General features: G+C 34.3%; 2 protein-coding genes across 8 annotated transcripts; one reads left to right on the top strand and one right to left on the bottom strand.

Moving 5' to 3' along the window:
- The first annotated feature begins 2,491 nt into the window (after nucleotides 1–2,491).
- FH8 (formin 8) lies at nucleotides 2,492–5,360 on the top strand. Its single transcript, XM_028222894.2, has 2 exons — nucleotides 2,492–3,633; nucleotides 3,778–5,360. Exons 1-2 carry the CDS (start codon nucleotides 2,594–2,596, stop codon nucleotides 5,105–5,107), a joined length of 2,370 nt encoding a protein of 789 aa, XP_028078695.2. The 5' UTR covers nucleotides 2,492–2,593; the 3' UTR covers nucleotides 5,108–5,360.
- A 667-nt stretch (nucleotides 5,361–6,027) lies between these two features.
- LOC114280520 (uncharacterized) lies at nucleotides 6,028–17,180 on the bottom strand. Of its 7 annotated transcripts, none has more exons than XR_014330950.1 (11): nucleotides 17,055–17,180; nucleotides 15,999–16,114; nucleotides 14,699–15,388; nucleotides 14,152–14,562; nucleotides 13,946–14,010; nucleotides 13,196–13,270; nucleotides 12,801–12,902; nucleotides 12,632–12,703; nucleotides 12,434–12,543; nucleotides 11,742–11,956; nucleotides 6,028–6,534 (listed from the first exon to the last, which is right to left on the bottom strand). XR_014330950.1 is itself a non-coding variant. In XM_028222906.2 (10 exons), exons 2-9 carry the CDS (start codon nucleotides 16,038–16,040, stop codon nucleotides 12,457–12,459), a joined length of 1,539 nt encoding a protein of 512 aa, XP_028078707.2. In that variant the 5' UTR covers nucleotides 16,041–16,114; nucleotides 17,055–17,180; the 3' UTR covers nucleotides 6,028–6,534; nucleotides 12,434–12,456. The 7 variants fall into 7 exon arrangements, 2 of the variants coding, with proteins under 2 accessions (XP_028078707.2, XP_028078724.2); XR_003635605.2 differs by having other exon boundaries at nucleotides 12,801–12,897; XR_003635608.2 differs by lacking the exon at nucleotides 11,742–11,956.
- Between the last annotated feature and the right edge of the window lie 7,370 nt (nucleotides 17,181–24,550).

The raw sequence follows: 24,550 nt of genomic DNA, 5'->3' as shown, positions 1-24,550 counted from the left end.
AATAAACAATTAGAAAAGGGTAAAATAGACTTTGAATATTTATAAATTATTTTTTTAGTGTTGTTAATTTAAAATTATATATCAAATAAAAATTATAAATTATAAATTATATTTAATTAAAAATAATAAATTAAAAATTATGGCCTTATAAATTAAATTTTTTTAGTGTTGCTAAAAAATTAAATTTATATATTAAATAAAATTATTTTTTTAGTGTTGTTAATTTAAAATTATATATTAAATAAAGAATATAAATTATAAATTATGGCCTTATAAATTAAATTTTTTTAGTGTTGTTAAATTATAAATTATAGATTACAAATTTAAAATTATATATTAAATAAAAATTATAAATTACAAGGGTAAAATAGTATTTTGAACATTTATCCTTATCCAGTCTGTTCAACCAAATATTAGATTAACTAAAAATAGTCCAATTCAGACATCTAATCCCGTGACTAAACAAACATAAGATACAAATCCAGTCTAACCAAATAGTCCGGGGATAATGTATCCCAGAACTAACAGTCCGATGGATTACAATCCCCCCTTATCCAGTCCGTCCAAACAAACATGCTCTAAGACTTCCTCTAGGAGTTAGCTAAATAGCTATAGCTTATTGGTTAAAATTAGTGCTACATCAATCAAATTTTGACTCATCTGAATTGTTTAAATTTGTACATGACGATTGTCTGACCGGTCATCTAAGTAAATGTCGGTTGACATATCAAATGACAAGAGTAACAGCCGTGGTTGACAAGAGGGGTGAGCATGGATCGGTTATGGCAACGGGACCTCCAATCCGCCATCCGTCCGCTATATTGGTGGATTGGAAAAAATCAATCCGCATTCATCCGCCAATTCAGCGGATGTGGATTGAGCGAATTGGCAAATTGACAGATGGATGCGAATCAATTTGGTGGTTTAAAATTTTATAAATTTTTAACATAATTTAACTTATGCACTTTCTCAAAAAAAAAGAAGAGTATTACAGTCAATGACTTAAAAAAGTATTACAATCACTACATGTCTCATCCAAAAAAAGAAACTTTGAAACTTTAGAATATTACAATCATTGCATGCCTCATCCACATATTACAATCACAACATACCTCATTCACATAAAGTATTACAATTTGTGGTTCTTAAAATATAAAAACAATTCAAACCACCAAAACCATAAACATAGTAGTAGTAGAGATTGTATGCCTCTGTATTGTTACATCTATATTTGTTTTTGAAAATAAAAACCAACCAGCATAAATAATCTTTTTTATTTATTATTTTTAGAGTTAGATTTAAAAATAAAAAATATAGATAAATAATACATTTACTTTTTTTAATTCAAAAAATATATTCAAGTTGAAAACTCTTTTTCAATAGAATATATTCAACATAATATTCAAACTCTTTTTCAACTGAAAACACAAACAAAATATCTAAACAAATTGAAAATACAAAATCTTACAAATTATTAGGAGTACTCGCAATTTGGCAGTTCGGTTGTGACTAAAGGAACTTCAAATCCGCCATCCGTCCAAAACTAGGCAGATTGAAAAAAATTAATTTGCAACCGTTCATTCATCATCACGCATCCATCCAAAATGCGGCGGATCAGTTCGATTCGATCGGCTTGGACGAATAGGTATATCCGCTACTCACTCCTAGGTTACAAAGGTGACGCCGATCATCCGATTCATGTAATTCAGGCAATTTTAGCAAGTTTAAATTTGGTGAACCAATCATTAGTCTTACAAATAAACCCCCCTTTCCCCCTCCCCCTCCAAAAAAAAAAAAAAAAAATATATATATATATATAATTAATACTAAAAAAATTTATTTGTTTGGCAAATTCTCAGTTTTTTTACTTTTTTAATAAATTGTTTAGAACTGCTAAAATGAGTTATTTGGCAAAAAATGAATTTATCAAAATGAGTTAAGACTTTTTAAACAAAAATAGTTGTTTTAGCAAATAAGCTTTTCAGTGACTGCCAAACAAACCTAAATATAAATTTACGGAAATTCTAATGTACACCCATTTAAAAATGGTGTATCATATGCACCTCTAATTATGTTATTTTCTTCTTTAATTATGATATTATTTTAATTATGACTTATGAGTTCTTTAATTATGCCTCATATTGTGTTTAGTTATAATATTTTTTTTTAATTATGACTTAAAAAATTAAAATTATGTAATTTTTTATTTTAGTTATAATGTGCATACGATGCACACCCTTTGAACAATATGCACCATAGATAAATTTATATTATAGTCATTGACGTATACCACTTTTTGATGTTTTATGACTCCATATGATATTACTCTAGTAAAAAATAATAATAAAAGTTCTAAAACACCCTTAATCTGCAATTGTAATATTTGTTACGAGAAGAGGATATTATAGTCATTTCAAATACAAAAAGCCCGGGAAGGTTTCAAATAAAGAAACAATCAACAACTCCACATTGAAACAGTCAGCAACCTAACAACCAAAAGCAGACGCCTAAACACTACCTTCCAATTCCCCCAAATAAACACTAAATAACAAATGTTTAGTTCAACTTCTCTCCAATTCTATCAAAAAATTTCATGGCTGCAAAATTTCAGAAATGGGTAGCTCTCTGCCTATTCTCTCTCTTCATTTCTTCAATACCTCTCTCTTCTCAATGCAATTCACCACAAAATATTCAGACCTTCTATCCATTTCCACCTCCTCCAACTCCACCAAGTCCGTCAGAACCACCAACGCTACCACCAACACCGCCACCGCCACCGCCACCATCACCATCGCCACCACCCCAACACACAAAGTCATTTTCAAAAGAGGTTGTCACTAAGGCAGTTGCTATAACTACAGCGAGCACTTTGGTGCTAGCATGGCTGTTCTTTTTACTCATGAGATACTCACGGCGTAGGAGAGAGAATGGTAAAAATACTAGTAGTAATCCCTACAGGGATGATCGAGTGGTGCCTCGTGATGAATTCGTGCGATTTGATGGGAATATAAGCAGGGTGATTGTTGATGAGAATGGTTTGGATGCGATTTATTGGAAAAGATTAGAAGAGGGTAACATCATCAATGATTTCGATACAGAGGTTTTGAATGACAGTTCAGAAGATGAAAAATGGATGATAAGTAGATGTGATAGGAGCGAGAAATCTGAACCAACCATAAAAGAAATTTCTTTACTCCGAGGCAAGTCTTCAACTTCTCGCTCGGATGGGATTGTTCTCAATGCTATGGAGAAAGAAGACTCGCCAATTCAACCACCACCACCACCTCCTCCTCTGCCAACACCTGTATTGACTACACCAAAGACACAGAGTCTGGCACCACCACAACCTCCTCGTCCTCTGCCAACACCTTTATTGGCTATACCAAAGACACAAAGTCCGGCACTACCACCACCATCACATAGAGCACTAAGCTTGGCTTCATCATCAACATCACCGCCGCCACCGCCAAAAGTTTTGCCAAGCGACAACAAGCGAGGCGAGTCTTCCTCTAAAGAAGGCATGATAGGAGATGGGAGTGATCAGGTTAAACTTAAGCCCTTGCACCGGGATAAGGTGAATCCTAATGTTGATCATTCAATGGTGTGGCACAAAGTGGATGGCGGTTCTTTCAGGTATTAATCATCTATAGAATTCTAATGTTCATAATCCAACTTTTTGTTTCCAATTTCTAAAAAAAATGTAAATGAAAAAAAAACACACACACACACACAGAAATATTAGTAAACGAGGCCTAAACTTGTCTATTGGTGATTCAGGTTTGACGGTGATCTTATGGAAGCCCTATTTGGAACTGTTGCAACCAACCGAAAATCCCCTCGAAGTAACATCAACTCATTGAGTCCAAGAAGTGAAAGATCAAATCCAACTTCTCAGATTGTCGTCCTTGATGCCCGGAAGTCCCAAAACATAGCAATTGTGCTCCGGTCCCTAGCCATTTCACGCAAAGACATCATTGATGCACTCTCGGAAGGGGAAGGTCTAAATGCAGACACTCTAGAAAAGCTTACCACAATAGCCCCCACTGACGAAGAAGAATCCAAAATTCTAGCATTTGATGGAGAACCTTCAAGGCTTGCCGACGCTGAATCCTTCCTCTACCACCTCCTCAGAACTGTTCCATCAGCTTTTGCTTGTTTCAACGCTATGCTTTTGAGATCAAATTACGATTCGGAGACTCTCTACATCAAGGAAACTTTACAAACACTTGAATCGGGTTGCAAGGAGCTCAGGACTCGCGGGCTCTTCTTGAAACTTCTAGAAACCATCCTCAAGGCTGGCAATCGCATGAATGCCGGAACTTCCCGAGGGCATGCGCAAGCTTTCAACCTTACATCTCTCCGAAAGCTCTCTGATGTTAAGAGCGCAGATGGAAAAACCACATTACTTCATTTTGTCGTGGAAGAAGTGGTCCGAGCAGAGGGTAAGCGTTGCATTACCAATAGAAATCGCAGCTTGAGTCACACTAGCAGCCGGAGCAGCAACCATAGCGGCCAAAATTCTGACAGTTTGATATTAGAAGACAATAGACAGAGGGAATATTTAATGTTTGGATTACCAGTGCTAGGAGGCCTTAGTGACGAGTTTGGAAATGTAAAGAAAGCGGCTACAATAGACCATGACACCTTTGCTAAAACGTGCTCGGCTCTCACAGCCCGTGTTGCTGAAATTCGCAAACTTTTGACAAGGTGCGGCAATGCTGAAGGAGGAGGGTTTGTGAGGGAGATGAAAAGTTTTCTTGACGCGGCAGAAGAAGAAATAATGGCAGTGAGTGAAGAGCTAACAAGAGTGATGGAGCTTGTGAAGAGAACAACAGAGTACTACCAACCAGGGGCTTCTAAGGATAAAAAGAAACACCCTTTTCAACTATTTGTTATAGTTAAAGATTTCTTAGGCATGGTTGATCAGGTCTGCATTGGTATTGCTAAAAACCTGCAGAAGAGGAAAAATTCAATAACAAATGTTGGATCATCATCGCCGAAGTCCCCGACAAGGAAGATTTCGGTAAGGTTCCCGATATTGCCGGCAAATTTTTTGTCGGACGAGTCGAACAGCAATTCAAGTGAATCAGATGATGATGACTTCTAAATAGGTCTTATTTCAACAGGGGGGTGTACACAGTGGAGATAGAATGTAGGGTACATAAACATAATTTGAGTGATTACATTTATTTTTGATAATATGTTTGGCACAGCCAGAGAAATTTTAAATGTAGGGTACATAAACATAATTTGAGTGATTACATTTATTTTTGATAATATGTTTGGCACAGTCAGAGAAATTTTCTTTGAACTTTCACAGATCTATCTAATCAAGTTACTGAGAAAACTCAAGAAAGATATGATGCGAAACGTGTGATGGAGATATAATTTCTTATTTTATAATTGTCTTTAGTATTTCTTATTTTATTTATTTTAGCATTTAGTTTTTTTTTTTTTTCTTTAACTATAGTTTAATATCAGAGTTATATTTTGATTGGGAGTTTTATTAATATTTGTTTTTCATTTTCTATTAGGATTTAATTTCCTATTTTGAATTAGGGTTTTAATTTATAAATATTATGTCTTTGCACTGTGATATTTAGCTTTGAGATTAATAGATAGAGTGTTTAAGGTTGTGACTGTTAATGCCACTGCCACTATCAATACCGCTGCCGCCACCCCACCTATTTATATTCAGCTTTGAGGTTAATATTTTCTGTTGGAAAATATTTTCTGCCAAAACAAACATAACATAAGAATAGCAAATCAAGTGAATATCTTGCTACCCACAAATGCAAAGTGATGGTATGAATGAATACTAGCATACTTGTAACTGTGTATGAGTTGAAAAATGTTTTTAAAGAACTTTAAACACCAAATCGAAACAGAGAAATTTTAAATCACAAGTCGACATTTTATCTACATTTACTGCATGCCCATGGCACAACAGAAAATCTATCTAATCAAATGTTAGTATGCAATCACAGAGAACTATACATTCCAAGGATTGTGAAAAAGGTACAAGAATGAGCAGGACAAAAAGCGAGTTTTATACATATATATATGGGTAACCATACAAAGTCTAGAACAAATAATATATATGAATATGCAACTTACAGGGAATTCATGTTATCTGTATGGATGGACGCCTCTCTACGTAATCCAAAAACATTACAGTGACACTTACTTTTCAAAGGCAATTCAAAGGGAAGGCAGGCCAAAGAGGGGAAGAGTTTGTCAAATATAAGATAACAAAGAGCCTTGGCCCATATGGGTTGTCTGCTCTAACTATACAGATACAGCCTACTACTCATCAATGGTGTTGCTTTTGATTAAGCATTAACAGTCTGGCATGGAGATCTTACTAAATCAATTTCTTCTTCACACGTGCCCGTGTCCTGTCCGCTTGTTCATCTGCCCACATTCCAATCTTTGACAAAGATTCATGAATTCATTTAACCCAGTTAATTGTGCATGAAACTTTCACCTGTGCATTTCTGGTCGGCGATGATGGTGTTCATTCTTGGCATTTTCCTGCATCGTAGAACCACATGCTGTAAGTTTATGTTAAGTAGAACTAGACATAAAATAAAATTTAAAAAAAGAAAAGAAAAGAAAAGGTAAATAATAGACAAACAAAGCCAATGGAAAAGCCAGACATTGTCGGACATGAAGCATTGATCCTATGCATAACTTTTTCTGTCTCTGCTTTTCCTTCTATGTTTTTTTTTTTTTTTTTTTTTTCCCCCTTTGTTATGAATGATGCAAACATATATCAATATACGTTAATTCCGATTTAACTTGATATCCAGGAGGTTCAAACCTGGAATTTACAAAAGCACCAAAAGGTTAATCAGAATCATCCTGCCCAATATAATGGTTTGGGCATGTTTATTCACCCAAGCCACAAAAATTGGTACCTATTTCTTTCATGAATCCATAGGACATCATTGACATCCCATAAAAAGTGAATCGTCTTAGTTATTTTTTAAATAATTTATGGTACAAACTAGTAATCCAAATTATGACACCATAGAAAATGAGAGACCACTACCTAACACTGACCAATACTTTCACAATCTTGTAAGGGTCCTACTAACGACTGCCCGCTGGGCATGAACCAAATAATGTCAAAAAATAAAATAAAATTTCAATAAGCATTTCACATATTTTCATTTATAATTCTACACATTTTTCACATACTTCAATACACTTTTTACACATACCAATATTAACCACCGCACAATGAGAGGTGATATAAGCATTTCCCATCTTATGAAACAAAGCCATCAAAAACTGACTCACTTGTCCACCAATTTCCACGATGGATCTATTTTTAAAGACGGATTTGTACCAAAATAATGATATACAGCATAAAAAGGACCATTCTCCCCATGTCATTGCAATCCTGTTCTGTAAAATTGCCCAGACCAACTTATAGGAGAGACATGATCTAAAATAATTTTCACATTTATACACAGCTAAAAAGTTTGTCAGAACCCTTCTTCAAACTTGCTCTGCCACACACAACCTAAGTAACCGCAGAGTTCTCAAAGGACTTTGCTTAATAATACTCTATCAAAACAAGGATAGTTTTTGCTGAAGTCGTGACATAAAAGACTCCAAAACGGACAAATAGCACTCCAATCTCAATTACAAACGAACATTTAATAGTTAATAGAGGATGTCATGTTTACCATGACTTGCTCAATGTGATGTCCAACTAAACCAAACCAAACCAAGCCTTAAGTCCCATCAAATGAGGTCGGTTACATGAATCCTTCTTCTCCACGCGGCCCTATCAAAGGCCATTTCATTAGTCAAATTAAGTAGATTCATATCTCTATTTATAACGCTAGTCAACGTTAATCTAGGCCTACCCCGTCCCCTAACACTTCCATCTACCGTTACAGCATCGCATCTCTTCACTACTGCTTCTGTTAGTCTCCGTTGAATATGACCAAACCATCTCAAACGATTCTCTCTCAACTTATCTTCTATTGGTGCTACTCCTACCCATTTCCGAATACACTCATTCCTAATCCTGTCCTGTCTAGTCTTACCACACATCCACCTTAGCATCCTCATCTCAGCCACACTCATCTTATCTACATGTTGTTTCTTGGTTGCCCAACACTCCGTCCTATACAACATAGTTGGTCTAATAGCCGTTCTATAAAACTTACCTTTTAGTCTAGTGGGTATTCGTTTATCGCACAATACCCCAGACGCACTTCTCCACTTACACCATCCCGCCTTAATCCTATGGGCCACATCTGCATCAATCTCTCCCGCTGTTGTGATAATCGACCCTAAATAACGAAAATGTTCACTCTTAGGCAGTTCTTGGTTCTCAATCTTCACTTCTCCTCTGCTTTCATTGTTGCTGTTACTAAATTTACACTCCATGTACTCTATCTTAGTTCTGCTTATCCGAAATTCTTTAGATTCAAGAGTTTTTCTCCAAATTTCCAACTTTGTGTTAACTCCTTCTCTAGTCTCATCCACTAACACAATATAGTCTGCAAAAAGCATACACCATGGCACGTCATCCTGAATATTTATCGTCAACTCGTTCATAACTAAAGCAAAAAGATAAGGACTTAAAGTAGATCCTTGGTGTAACCCTACAGTGATAGGAAATTCATTTGTTTCTCTAGCTGGTGATCTAATAGTAGTCACCATCCCTTCATGCATGTCCCTAATCACGTCAATGTAGCCTTTTGTCACCCCTTTCTTCTCTAACGCCCATCATATTATATCTCGGGGCACTCTGTCATATGCTTTCTCAAGGTCGATAAACACCATATGAATGTTTCTTTTCTTCTCTTTATACTTTTCTATTACTCTCCTCAAAAGATAGATCGCTTCCATTGTTGACCTACCAGGCATAAACCCAAATTGATTATCTGACACTTCTGTTATGTCTCGCAATCGGCATTCCATCACCCTCTCCTACACTTTCATTATATGACACATTAGCTTAATTCCTCTATAGTTGTTACAATTCTGGACATCACCTTTATTCTTATAGATTGGCACTAAAATACTCTTCCTCCACTCATCTAGCATGTTCCTAGTCAACAAAATTTCGCTAAACAACCTAGTCAACCAAGCAACTCCCTTTTTACCCAAACACTTCCAAGCTTCAATAGGGATATCATCAGGTCCTAAAGCCTTATTTGATTTCATCTTCTTAAATGCAATCTCCACTTCAAAGTTCCTAATCCTGCGATAGAACCTATAGTCTTGGTTTATCGTATTACTGATTATTTCTTCCCCTATTGTCGTACTTCTATGTTCCTCATTTAACAGTTTCTCAAAATAATTCTTCCATCTTTCCTTAATCTCATCATCCTTCACCAATACCTTAGAATCCTCACTCTTGATGCACTTTACTTGATTAAAATCTCTTGTTTTCCTCTCCCGTATCTTAGCAAGTTTGTATACCCTCTTCTCTCCCTCCTTACTATCTAGTCTAGCGTATAGGTCATCATAAACTTTCAACTTAGTCTCTCTCACTACTTTCTTGACCTTCTTATTAGCCAATCTATAGCTCTTAAGGTTTTCCTCAGTTCTATCCTTCTGCCACTTTTTAAAACACTCTTTTTTTGCCTTAACTACCGCTTGGACCTCTTCCCTCCATCACTAAGTTTCCCTAGAGCTGGGTCCCGTTCCTTTTGACTCTCCAAGCACTTCCCTTGAGATTCTCCTCATACAATTGGCCATCGAATTCCACATAGTGTTAGCATCACCTTCTAAGTCCCAAGTACCTTCCTTATCCATTCGATTCTTAAATATTTCTAGTTTATCCCCTTTTAAGTCCCACCATCTTGTCCTACAACGCCCACTATCCTTCCTAACTTGGTATTGCCCTCTAAAACATAAATCTAGTACCAAAATCCTATGTTGAGAGACCAGATTCTCACCAGGAATCACCTTACAATCATTGCATTTTAGGCAATCCACTTTTCTCATTAAGAAATAATCTATTTGGCTCTGAACTAATCCACTCTTAAAGGTTATCAAATGCTCCTCCCTCTTCTTATACATAGTATTGGCCACCACCAGGTCAGAAGCCAACGCAAAATCTAAGATTCTCTCTCCAGCCTCATTTCTATCACCAAAACCGTATCCACCATGCACCCTTTCATAGCCTACTTTATCTATGCCCACATGGCCATTAAAATCTCCACCTATAACCAGGTTCTCTCCTACGGGTATCTCCTGTAAGATCTCATCCATTTGTTCCCAAAAATCCCTCTTAGTCTGATTATCTAACCCTACTTGAGGGGCGTAAGCGCTAATAATATTCACTATATTCCCTCCAATAACTAGTTTAACTAGCATAATCCTATCTCCTTTCCTAGTGACCGCCACCACATTTTCCACAAGACCCTTGGCAATTATGATTCCTACCCCATTCCTGCGTCTATCCTTACCACTATAATAAAGTTTAAAACCAGTATCCTCAATTTCCCTAGCTTTCTCTCCCGTCCACTTAGTTTCTTGTATGCAAGCTATACTAACTCTCCTCCTAATCATAACATCTACCAATTCCATCGTCCTACCAGTTAAGGTTCCTGTGTTCCAAGTGGCTATCCTAAACCTATAGTCTTGGACTAGCTTCTTTACTCGTGCTCGTCCAGAAAAACGCGGAAACCTTTGCCCATTTTTCACCGCACCCAGGCGTCGATGCGGCGCCCCTTGCTCACTTTTCGAAACACCCGGAGGCAGGCGCAATGCGTCACTTGAGGGGAACGACCTAGCATTTAAACGATTCAAAGTAAGATTCATTTTCATAAGGGATCCGAGCGGCTTTTTTACTTGTTGGCTGTCGGCTACCTAACACACAACCCTCCTCCTTAACTCGGGCTTGGGACCGGCGGAGTTGTTAACAACCCCGACGGAGTTCTCAATGTGATGCCCACTTGAAAACAAATCAATACCAGTTTTACCAGCAAACAAGGTTTTAAAAAGCGGCCGCAACCGTTACGTAACGCCGTTACGTAACGGTTGTAGCGGTTACCGCCACCCGTTACAGCCGCTTTTGCAGTGTGATTGAAATTCATAGATGCGTCGGCCTTAGCGGCTGTCGTAGCGGTCGTAACGGTGTCGTAACGGCCTGTCACGCACCATAATGGTTCCGAACTGCTTCTTTTGAAAAAAACACACAAAAAAAAAAGGTTAAAAATGGGAGAAGATAGATAGAGAGAAGGGGGAAGATAAAAAGAGAAGATGGAGGAGCAAGAGATAGAGAAAGAGAAGAGAGAAGATGAAGAACGTGTTATTAATTTGTTGAAACTATAAGACCTATGCTATTTTATTCAACTGCTATTTTATTCAACTGCTATCACTTAACCATTTTGTTTGTGTGTGTCTATCTATAAGTTGTTTGAAAATAATGATAATAATAAGTGTGGTCATTATCTATTTGGCTTGGTTAAAATATGTATATATATATTTAGGCTCTTATTTATTCTCTTACTTCTGTCATTGTTTATCTTATATATACTAGTTAGCGATTGATTTTTTGTATAATATAAAGTCATTAATTATTAAAATAAAATATAAAAAATTCAATTTATAGTGATTTAAAAATATGAAATATATTGGATCATACTTAAAAATTTACAAAAATTGATCAATATTTATTTTAAACCCAATAAATATGATCATGGAAAGAAAATATGCATATTTGTAAGTTTTTTTCAAATTGTGCGAAAAATAAAAAAAATTACGGTTTCGGTTACCGCAACCGTTACGCTATGGCCTTTACACCCCGCAACCGCAACCACGTCACCGCCACCATTACAGCGACCGCAACCACTTTTTAGAACCTTGCCAGCAAAGAAAGCAACAATTGGCGTTTCCATCCATCTCCCACCAGCAGCAATAACTTATCTAGTACTAGTAGTAGTTGAGTTCTACTGAAAACCTGAGTTGTTCCTTTATCCTATAATTGCACAAAGGAACTTTCAAGATAACATTCAGAATGATGAGTGGAGGGGATACCTAACTTTTTTGGCCCCACCATTTCCAACTACCATGAGAGACAAAATGTTGGTAGGAAGGAATACATTAGCATATTGCCTTTGCTCAAATAAAAAGGAAAGTGTGTATTTGGTTGTGTTTTCATTTTTTGTTTTCTATTTTTTTTTCCTGGAAACAAATAAATAAATAAACAAATAAAAAATATTGTTTAATTTTTATTTTCATTTTCATGTTTTTGAAAACAAAAGTGGATTGTTTTTATAAAATGAATCTTGAAAATAGTTTTTAGAAACAATTTTCCAAACCGTTTTTTTTTTTTTTTTTTCAGGAAAAAAAATGACAACACAACCAGACAAATACTTACTGAGATCCAATCAACCTTCACAAGAAAAAGAAATGTAAACTTAATGATGAGAAAGGAAATAGAATTAAGGCATACCATATCTAACTGATTTTTTGATATCATTTGCCCCGATAAAAACCTGGCATTGGGGTGGCTTTGAAATTGAGGCTCTGTCTTAGCTTTTTAATCTCAGCCTCCTTTTCCTCCTGAGTCAAGTATAGCCATACATGATTGTGAATAAGATAAGGCACCAACATCCTTGGTGACAAATTCTACTCATAGTTGAAATTGTACCTTTGTCTTTGAACTAAGGTGTGTTTTTTCTGCTTCTTTAGCATATGATTTTTCTTCCAGTTTCTTGAGAAACTGTAACAAATTCTTATACATATGGTTAACACAATTATGTCTACAAGATGTTACAAAAGATCATAGGAGAAAGGAAGGACAGGTGGTCAACACATACCTCTTTATGTTTTTCTGCTCTTTCATCGCTTCTCAAGCTAAAAGAAGATGGGGCAGGCTTTGCATTCCTTTGATCCATACCAGCTCCTTTTAATGACCTGTTCTAAGTAAACCAACAACATTGAGTGGGAAACACTTAACAGAACTTCCAAATTAGCTAGTCAATTTACAACTACATACAATATATTACATATACACGTGCATATGTATATACATATTCTTAATAACAACCTCAATGAAAACTTCTATCCATGCATAATAAACTAAAATGTCTTTCGTAGGAAAATGTGGCGATAACAACTGGTATATCAGACCCAAGAACAGTGTACACATATTATTGTAACAAACAATCAGACATCTGAACCTTTCCAAATAAACCAAAGTCAAACATCATACCTAGCTGAGGGAGAATTCCAACTTCTTCCCAATTGACCTCTTCTCGAATCCATCTTCTCTGCCGCCATCTTTATTCTACAAGTCAATTAGATAATTCATACTTTAAGGTCAAGTAAACCAATTTAGTACTAGAAAACAGCAAAAACATTCACTGATGCAGCCTGCATATTGCCAACATGACATCATAGAAAGATTACAATCTAGACAATAATCTTTTGGAGGCAATTTGATCCTCACAAAGACATTAAAATTATTAACATTATAAAATGCTGAAGTTTTACAAAAATATTTTAAATTAGTGTTGGAAACAATACAAATGAGATTTCGTAACACAATCTAAAATCTACCAGTGCAAAGAAATCTTAAATGCTCATCCACCAACAAACTTTGTGATATGGTAGTGTGTGAGAAAGAATGCAGACAAGGGACAAAATGGTTATTAAACCTTTCAGTAAACTGAATAGAAGTTATATACTGGATTTGGGGAGTCATAAACTGCACTTAAAACAAGTATGAAACTATTGATTTCACCGGTTGAATCAATAAAGAATCAAAATTGGCAAAAATATAAAAGTTGTCCTAGCTTCTGAACTTTTATTTAGTAAATTATAAATATAAAAAATTTCAATTTCTAAGCAATTTAAATCTGATAATAATTTTAAGGTTTTAAACATATTGGTCTGAGATTTAAATAATAGATATGCAAGCACTAATTCATTTCCAAGGAAAGAGAACAAGATTCCAGATTACCCTTCATTCTCCTTTCGAGGAGTCAAAGAAGTCGACAACTTTTGCTCTGGCCTCATGGTTGACACCTGCCCAAAGAGGTTGAGATCAAAATGCACAAAATGGAAAAGATTTAAAACTCGTTACCATCAACTTAACAATATATTGAAGAACAGATGAGCATTTTACATGAGCTAATAATAAACATCACATAATAAGTAACAACCAACCTCCTTTTGTCCAGGAGATCTTTCATAACCCGAAGATCTTACTTGGTTGAAATTATTTTGAAATGTCTTAAATGCTCGCTTAACAATGTCTTTATCCGCCATTTTCTCCATAATGAGAGACTTTCGAGCTGTGGTAAGAGAAGCTGATTCTGAATTTGGAGGACCCAAACTAAATGACATGTGCAGGGATGAAGGAGCTACGTTCTTGCTATGTCCTGCATAAGGTTTTCCGCTCCTTGGCAATGATGATCCGTTTGCCTTTTTCATTGAGGTCTGAGAAGCAGATATTACAGTGGACGCTGATGTTGCTTTTGATGTTTTTGGGGTGGAAATTTGTGGTGATTTTTTTAGTAAAGGTGATGCCGGCTTCTTTGTTCCTGCCAAATTCCTCTCTTTTTTTGTGGGAGTCATCTAAACACCACAATATGAAATAATGTCAGATATCAGAATAATCACAGAATTAGAACTGCCAAGAAATTTTTAAAAATATCTCCGGTCATATTTTTACTTTAAATACCAACTGGTTTGGCAAATTTCGAAACTTCACCTTTTGAGGTTTGTTTGATGCATCTGAATTTGCGTTCTTTTTGTTTCCAACACTGTTGCCTCTCTCCACCAATTTCATTCGTAATTGCACCTTGTCCTGAGGTTCATTTAGGGGAGTATCCTCTTGAACCAAAACAGGTGGCAATTTCACATTCTCTTGAACCAAAACAACTTCTTCTGATTTGTTCAATTCAAGGCTATCTGGTATGCCATCTGATTCCTCCTTAGCTCCATCGACTGATGAGCTTCGACACTCTATAGTGATTGTAGCATTCTCAATGGACACATCAGATAGGCCGCTACTCATGACACAATTATGATTTGAATTGTTGACTTGCTCATCTCCTTCATCAAAGCTCTGACCATTGGCTACACTGAGTTCAATATCAGTCCCAGAAGTGTTTCCTTCATGACCTTCACCATTTTGATCGTCTGTCATCAACCTATCAGTTTCCATTTGCTTCTCCTGCTCTAGTCGCTCAGCCTTCCGAGCAGCAATTTTCTTGTAATGGGCTTCAAAGAAAGCCTTCTTCTGAGCTACCGATCCGGGTGTTGAAAACTTCTCAACTTCATCCAAGTACTTATTTGGAGAAAAAGATGACCATTTCTCCCAAGAAAGCAAATCATTCTCAAACCTACCAAATGAGACCGATGGGTCCAGGGTAGCGCCAGAGGCAAGTGACTCACTCATCTGTTTTATATAACGGATATTCCAAAACACACAACATGTAAAGCAAGAAACAGATTGACAACTCACAAAAACACACAGTTGAGAAGTTTGCAATTAAGAATTGGAAATTAATCATAAATCTGAAACAGAGAAGATAAGGCAAGTGACTCTCTCATCTGTATATAACGCAAAATCCAAAACACACAAAATGTCAAGCAAGAAACAGATTGACAACTCAAAACCACACACACAGAGTATGGGAATTTTGCAAATATGAATTGGAAATCAATCATAAATCTAAAACAAAGAAGATAATTCCGATCCGAAATAATTGGAGAGGAATCAAACAACTGGGTAAGTTTTTATTGATCAAAGGACAAATGGGAGTACCTTATTTTTGACATTCAGTACTTTTACAATTTATTGATACAAAATTCAAAACACACAAAATGTCAAGCAAGAAACAGATTGACAACTCACAACCACACACAAAGAGTATGGGAATTTCGCAATTACGAATTAGAAATCAATCATAAATCCAAAACAAAAAAGATAATTTGGATCCGAAATAATTGGATAGAAATGAAACAACTGGCTAAGTTTTTACTGACCAAGGGACAAATGGGTGTACCTTATTTTCGACATTCAGTGCTTTTACAATTGATTCACCCATTAATTCTCTTAAATCTCAATGTTGAATTATCGCAGAGCTACCAATAAAAGTACACACAAATTTCACACCATGGCCTGTAACAAAAAAGATTAATTCATAATACATACCACTCCAAGAGACCAATAACAAGCAGATCACAATGAAGACAAAAAGAAAATTATAAAAATATGAAAGTAGGAAACCAATGAAGACATAAGCATGTGAAGTGTCTTCCATTTTGTTCGTTACTTCAATTATATATACACCTTTTTTCTTTTTTTACAGTTATTATGAAAACTTTTGTCAGTTTCTGGAGCTTCTGAAAACTCCTGTTTGGTTCGCTAGAATAATTTTAAGTACAAATGGAATGATCATTTTCTTAAATTAGCGAATCGAATAAATGAAATGACTTTTTAAAAAAAAAAATTGGCCAATCCAATCAATGAAATGATTTTTTTTTTTTTTAATAAAAAAATTGGTGAATAGTGATTACATTTCTAGTGTAAATTTCTTTTCTTTTTACCGAACCAAATATAAAAATTTATTATGACGGAATTGCCATTTTTATTCCACCTTCCAAACACTACCTAAAGGGATTATTACCTCAATCATCAACACAAAAACAACATTATGATACACTGAAGAGAAACACAAAAGTTTTGCATATAATTCTTAATAACTCCAAAAGGTGATTCATATTTTTCCTACTACTAATACTGTTTGGAGAGAGAGAGAGAGAGAGAGAGAGAGAGATTGGACTTTTTGTTGATTCTGGGAGTGTTAATTGAGATTGTGGGAATGGAACAGAGAAAATTGCAATACTAATAATACATTGTAGAAGTTTTTAATGAGAGATCAAAGATTAGTTGGCTTGGCCGAATTAAACGAGATTCAACAAAACACTGTCGATTCATTTGTTACGCAAAGCAAATCAAGAACAAAAATTTGTTTTTTTTTTTTTTTGCAAAGAACTAATTTTTTTAAAAAAATAACCTGAATATTTCTCATTCGTGGATTTGAGAGAGAGAGACTCACCAAGATATTGATCAGATCAGCGATGAAAGCAGTCCCACCGAGAAAGGTAGTGTAGTAGAGAGAGAGAGAGAGAGAGAGAGAAATAATGGAAGCAGCAAGGGTTGTGCTAAATAAATTGATTTTTTTATTTATCATAAAAAAAATGCGTAAAAAATAGAGAATTGATCTGATTTAAAATGGTATTTGATAAATTTGAAAACTGAATATTGAAAATTAAGTTCTGTTTGGCTATCATTGTGGGATTAAAAAAAGCATAAAATGATAAAATAGGCTAAATAAGTTAATAAGATAAAATATCAAATTCAACTCATAATTATTATACTTTTTCTCTTACAAAAATCAAAAAATTCAAACCAAAAAAGCCTCAACATAAAAAAAAGTTAGCTATATTAGCCAATACCAAACGAAGTTTAAGTATTAAAAATTGAATGTTAAATTTTTTAAATTGAAAAGCTATTTGATAAAAATTTAAGTACTAGATTAAAAATAAATTATTGGATATGTATAAGATTAAATTTAAAATTTATTATTTACAAATTGTATGTATTAATTTTTATATTATGGTAATGACAGTGGTGGTGATGATGTGATAGTCATGGTGGTGGTGATGGTAGCGGTGACGGTGACGTGGTGGTGGTAACAGTGGTGGTAGTGGATGATGGGAGTGGTGATAGTAACGATGATGGTGGTGATAATGAGTTTATAATAAGATATATCAAGACTTATGTTTCGTTTTTATAAATTCAATTAAAATTTGATATAACTTAAAATTTACTTAAGTTTTAGCTTATATTTTAAGAGGTATTTAAATTTTTAAATAATGTCAATTATAATTATCAAACAAACTTAATTAATTATCACTTAATCAATTCCATTTTAAATATTGAGGCCTTGTTTGGGAACAGGCTAATTTAGTAACTTTTTGGCTATTTGGCTAAAAAGGTAGGTAAAAAAAACTTGTATGTTTGGGATGACTTTTTGGCTAATTACGAAAAGATGTGCAAAAAGTAGAGAGAAAAGAGAATCTTTGACTTTTTGGTATGGGTTGTTGGTTTTTTGGCTAATTTAGTAACTTTTTGACTAATTGACTAAAATAGTCTCTTGCCAAACGAGGCCTGAATCATATTACCAAACCGTCCCTAGGGTGCTTAGAAGTAAAAAATTAGTAGTTGATTTTGGAGGCCAGGCTGGTTATAAATTTTCATACTCTCTTATTTTTTAATCATCAATACAAAATTATAAACCTCACTGTGCACCACGTGACTGTGCCAAATACCACAAATAACTTCTCCTTATAAGTCACGTCCCAAAAAGAGCTGATGAAATCTGAAAGGTTAAAGTGATGTCGTTTTAGTGTTAAAACATTGAAACGACGGCATGTTTTCAGTGGGGCAATAAGGTTTGGAATTGTCTATAGCAAAGCCTCATGGTTGTGCTGGACAATGTCAATTTGTGTATAATATGGTATGGATGACCCATATCGTCTGGTAGTGTTGATTTATGGCCACAATTTGCTTTGTTGGGGCCACTTTGTTCATCAACTCATCAGGTGGTATGTGATAAAAAATGAATAATGACCCTAACCATTGCTAATCACTCGTTGTCGCTACCACCTCCCTCTTCTTCTCCTCGACTACTACTACTACAATTCCCTCACCCTTTTCCTTCCCTCCACTGACGACTCCAGCTCCTTCCTTGCTATGATTTGTCAGCGGTGATTAGGTTTTGCAATATAGACAGAGAGATATCGATGATTCACGAAAGATGATTCATGGTGATAGAGGTTTGCAACGGTGGGGCAATTTGTAATGAGAAGTTCACAATAGTAGGATGGTTCACGGAGGAGATTCGTGGTGGTGGCATATTGAGAAATCAAATTTTAGAAACTTTTATCCTAAAAAAAAAAAGTTTAACTAATGAATAAAATTAAATTTGAAAAGAAAATATTATTGTATGAACTAAGAGTTTATGGAGTGTAAAAATAGAAGCTACCATACCATCAAGTAAACTTGACACAAATTTTCAGTAATAAAAGAAGTTGTAATCACCCCCATTGAGTAGCTCTTAATGGCCCATTTCAGTGTAATTCTTAAGATTGATCCATGCAATTGCTTATAAATCAGGGCAGAGTTATTTGACCAGAAGGGCCCAAGCCCAAACTCCTTATATGTTAATTAGCTCAGAGAACAAAATAGGCGCATTTGCTTTGTTTTTTTTTTTTTTTTTGGGTACATCGGAAATAAAATAAAGAAGGACTACATCCTACCACCCTCCTGGGAGAGATGAACAATATCCGCAACAAGTAATGGGCGGAGTTTTGCAGGGGGTTCATTTACAATAAGCAAGTCTGCCGGTTGATAGTCACCTAACTTGGCCATTGCATCCGCACAAATATTAGCTTCCCTTCGAATGTGTTGGATGGAGCAGTCACATCCTCTCATGATAATGCGCGCATCTTCCACAATGCCCCGAAAAGGACATTTTTCTCCCAAATCCTCACTCAATAATTTCACCACTTGCTCCGCATCAGTTTCTATAATCACTTCATTGAATCCTCGTTGAAGTATTATAGTCAGCCCCTTGTAGACTGCCCAAAGTTCCGCTTCTAGACAAGTACATATTTCAAGTCTTCCACAGTATCCACTAATCCATGCTCCGGATTCATCCCGAAATAAACCACCAAAACCTCCACCTCCTCCATGCCTGCGAGTGCTACCATCCGTGTTAAGTTTGATTTTACCTGCATTTGGATAAGACCACACAGAAAGACTTTAGCTTGAAGTGGTTGAGTAACATCCAAACTAAAAGCTTGAAAGATATCCTTGGCATAATCTGTTATGAGTTTAACACTCTCATGGATATTAGTAGTTTTAGATTCAAAAACCATCTTATTTCGATTTTTCCAAATAGTCCAAAGGGAGATGAGGAACAAATAAGAATTATGGTTCTTCCCTTTCATATTTTGGATGAGCCAATCTTTCCAAGGTAACGAGAGCCAACTGCAGTACCACTCCTTACTATAAACATGGCACCATATCTGGGTAGCTTTGGGACAAAACCAAAGCAAATGTTCAAGATCTTCCATATTAGCACAGTAAGGGCAATTGGGATCAGAAGTAATACCCCTCTGGTTTCTCATTTTGTTAGTGAGAATTTTCCCATGAAAGACAAGCCACAAGAAGCCTTTAAGTTTCTGAGGAAACTTAAGCTTCCAAATCCATCCCCAATCCCTTTCCTGGTTATGATGATCAACAATTAAAGCATATGCACTTGATGTGGAGAATTCCCTATCAGATGATTTAAACCATCTGGGAGTGTCTTCTCCAGCATTAGGTCTCGGTGGTTGTAGTTTTAAAATAGCTTCAACCATAGATAAAGGGAAGGAATTTTGCAAAAGATTTAAATCCCAATCACCATGAGTATCAAGAAGAGACTCCACAGTTGTATGTTCACAATTTGGGGTTGGATTGGTAAGTGTGTTCAAAACCAATTCAAAAGCCCCAACACCACACCACCAATCTTTCCAAATTCTCACTTTGTTACCGTTACCAAGCTTCCATCGAACTCCTTGAACCAGGAGCTTTCTTCCATCGAACTCCAAATTGGCGCATTTGCTTTTTCAGTAACTAGTGTTCCACCCCTACACGGTTTATGTTTATAATTATTTGTATATATATGTGAATTATGATTTTTTTTTTTTTTCACATAGAAAAAAGAATATAACAAATGCATATATCTTTAATTAATTATTTTATATTTGTCATTCAAAATTTAAAAATAATGTATGGGTAAAATTTATAATTAAATTAAAGAAAAATTTATTTCTAACGATATTTTTTTATTTCTATATAAATACTTAAAAAAATAAACTTGAAAAAGGTAGTCAATGTAATATTATACATTAAGTAAAAAATGTGGTTAGCAATTATGTTTACATAAATTTACTATAGTTTTAATTTCAAATTAAATAAATAAATAAAAGCTATTTTAAAAGTATTTTATTTAGCTAGTACCAAATAGAATTTTCTTAGCAAAAAAGAAAGTTATAAAATTTTGTTGTAAATTTTCAAATGTCTATTGTTAAACATTTTATTCTACTTGCTTGCTTGGAGAGTTTTGATCTTTGAACTTTGATCTTTGCTCCACATTTATCGTATTGTTTTATTTTTTGTTTTTTTTTCTTGCTTGATTTTCGCATGATATTTTTTTAATAGTGCATCTCCATTTGTATTATTGAAAATATCATACATTTAAAATACACAAAATTACAATATATTGGGGGAAAAAAAAGAGTATATTATTGCCCAAAACTAAAACTACTCTAAGAAAAAATAAAAACAAAAATGAAATAGTTTGAAGTAGAAAATGATCTATTGATTTATTTATTAATTTTTAAAAATAAACCTTTAAAGAAAATAGAGAAAACTTAAAACTATATATATATATATATATATAAAATAAAATAAAAAAGTACAGGAATCAATTATAAAATATAATGCAAAAAATAAATGAATTTTAGGATTTTCAAGAAATGAGACTTACAAACAAAATTTATAAAATCTTATCTATTCATATACTTTTTGTGTATATTTTTTGTACTTATAATCCCTAGAATGACATTGAAATAGTATGCACTTATTGCATTAGGTTCATCTAATAGTTTTAGCAAATACAACACAAAATACAAACAATTGTAAGATAAAATATCTATAAAAAAAATGAAAGCAACATTCAATGATGATGTAGAAACACATCTAACGATTTAATTGGAGGTATAACCAGATAAATAGCCATAGAAGGGGAAGACAACTTTTATTTTTCATCACAACAATTACATAACTCAATATATATAATTTTAATATATCTTACTTTTCCACACTTCTAATTCTCTACCAATATTAGAATGAATGCATGAACGAAAAAAAAAATGAACATTTGAAAAGATAAAGAGATGTGGTTTGAGACCTTTCCATTCCTGAATTCTATTAATTAATAGCTATTAGCTTTCAATGGTGTGGTTTCTAATATTTGTTAGTCATTACAGCTGAGTTATTTGGTTTCATCTATATTCACTTGATAATTTGAGAGTGGAAACGTGTGAAGTCTTTACACAAACACTTAGCACATTTTTTAGCATTATTAATGAAATGCACAGTGTACTTTTTTTTTTCCTTTTTTTTTCGCAATTACAACCTGTTATTTTTTAATAAAAATTTATATTTATTTTAGATATTTTTTTAATATACAAATTATTTTTTTTTATAAAAATAATTTAACAATTCCATCACTAACCATAGTGTATAAGAGAAGTTAAAAAGGTATGAGAGAAGTTAAAAAGGCTTGTGGATTATGAGAAGTCAATTGGGGGTTGTTTGGGGTGTCCTAAATAAGTGCACTTTTTGTTTTTTGGACTAAAAAGTTGAGAGAAAAAATATGGATGTTTGGGTTAACTTCTTAACTTTTTATGGAAAAATGTGTATTAAAAAATTGTATAAATTAGTGTGTAAGGAAAAATTAGGATGGGGAGTTGTGCAGCCGTACTTTTTGACTTTTGGTGAATAGTGATAACTTTTTAATTTTTTGAGTAACTTTTTGACTTTTTAATTTTTTTTCAACTTGCCAAACTTGGCCTAAATGCTGAGTTTTTTTTAAATCAAAAAATTAAAAAACTAATATTAAAATATTGAAACTCTCACAGGATTTTTGAGTTAAAAATCTCAATTTTCTTATATAATATATAGATATTATGCATTAAGAAAAAATTTTCATTAAAACAAAATATATAAACTAGATTTGTGAAATGTGTGAATTAAATTTGATTTTATATTATGCATTTCACTTTTGCAGCATTTTTTTTCAGAGGTTGGTATTGGGCGACTTTATGAGCCAAGTCTCTATGTAAAATAAGGGTGAGTAGCAGATATTTTGATTTTTTCAAATCAATTAAACTGAATCGATTTGTCGCATTATAGACGGATGCGTGATGATAAATAGACAATTGTAGATTGATTTTTTTCAATCCGCCTAGTTTTGGACGGATGATTAATGTATTTTCAATTTGTTATCAATTTGAAAATCTTTTTATCAAATGGCAAGATTGATATTTGATATTTTTATGGAAAATATAAGACTTAATTTTGTCATTTTTTTAAAAAAATCAAATTAAATAGGCTTTGAATATAAAAAAAAATAATGAAATAGTTTTGATAATGTATAATTTTTATGTATTTATTATTGGTATTTGACAATTTACTTGATAATCTTTTGGTCATGTTGAGTTGGATTGTTATAAAAAAAAAAATATTGACAAGTTATTGTATAATTGTTGGCTTTTTAACTTTCGAAGGTTTTTTTTGTAATTGTGAGCGTGCCAGCAAGGATCAATCAGTCCTTACAGAATTGTAATTGCCAACCAATTATTCAGACGATTGTGTTATGGTTCTTTTAGCCTCAATGAAGAGGACTTTTACTGGTAGCTTACTGGTAGCTTGATTTAGGAGAATTTAAGCATAAGAACAGTTAAATAAATTGAAGCATTTCATTAGTATAAAAAACTTACAATGATCTCAGCCTCGTAAAGATTTACAGCGGCAATATACTCGAAGACTACTCCTACAAATGAAGTGCAGTGCAGGAATTTAAAGTACAGAAATGTAAAAAACAGGAAATAAAACTGGGATATGTAAAGTAAGACTGGTTTTCTTTTGATCTTTTTTCCGCCCCCTTCTCTGAAGTCCTTCCTGCTATTTATACTCTTCAAAGATAACCATCGAACTGCACTTTAAACCTTCGAACTACTCCTCCGTGATCGCTGATCATGCTACCTTATAAATAGTTACACTACGCCTTCACTTGCAGTTAGGCTTCCCTCCTATATTTGAATTTGAATGTGAGTAACCGTTGAAGCCACGTCACCTTGCATCTCTTTGTTGATCCGATGCTACTCAGATCTTATAACAACCAACATTAACTGCCACGTGTATGATCAGGATCGAAGACTTGACTTGTCTCCCCATATTATCCTTACTTTGCCACGCGTCGAATTGTCACTGGCTTGCACAAAATATGTAGCCAACATTACCCCCCGCACTAATATGCCCAAGACTTGGTGATATTAGTGGATCAGGGTCTTTTTCCCACGTCTTAGAATGTGCATGGGTTTTGCATCTTCCCAGAAATGCAACTGTCACTTACCATCTGTATTAATACTCTCGTTTAATCCTTTAAGCACTTCCACTGTCTTAGCATTCGAACAGACTGATACATTTCATGGCCAAATTAATTTTTTCCTCCAGCGATCGAGCACACGAAGAGTCATATGTTGATGCTGTTCCTCATCGAAAGAACGTCCATGCATTTATTAGCCACATTTACCCACCTTTCTATATTCAGATTATGGACGCCTTTGCAACTTACCAACCTTTGGATTATAAACACATTGCTCTTAATCCTTCGATTCAGAAAGTTGCAGATATAGACATAAGAAGTTCTTCCTC

Source organism: Camellia sinensis, chromosome 5, assembly GCF_055761805.1.
Source record: "Camellia sinensis isolate YWXY chromosome 5, ASM5576180v1, whole genome shotgun sequence".
Taxonomy (NCBI): domain Eukaryota; kingdom Viridiplantae; phylum Streptophyta; class Magnoliopsida; order Ericales; family Theaceae; genus Camellia; species Camellia sinensis.
This window is presented reverse-complemented; position numbering and strand designations above follow the sequence as displayed.

Coding starts and splice junctions, on each gene's coding strand:
- FH8 (XM_028222894.2), top strand. CDS start 2,594: ATGGCTGCAAAATTTCAGAAATGGGTAGCTCTCTGCCTATTCTCTCTC. Junction 3,634..3,777: donor GTGGATGGCGGTTCTTTCAG/GTATTAATCATC, acceptor TTGGTGATTCAG/GTTTGACGGTGATCTTATGG.
- LOC114280520 (XM_028222906.2), bottom strand. CDS start 16,040: ATGGGTGAATCAATTGTAAAAGCACTGAATGTCGAAAATAAG. Junction 15,389..15,998: donor CACTGAATGTCGAAAATAAG/GTACACCCATTT, acceptor TATATAAAACAG/ATGAGTGAGTCACTTGCCTC. Junction 14,563..14,698: donor CATCAAACAAACCTCAAAAG/GTGAAGTTTCGA, acceptor TGTGGTGTTTAG/ATGACTCCCACAAAAAAAGA.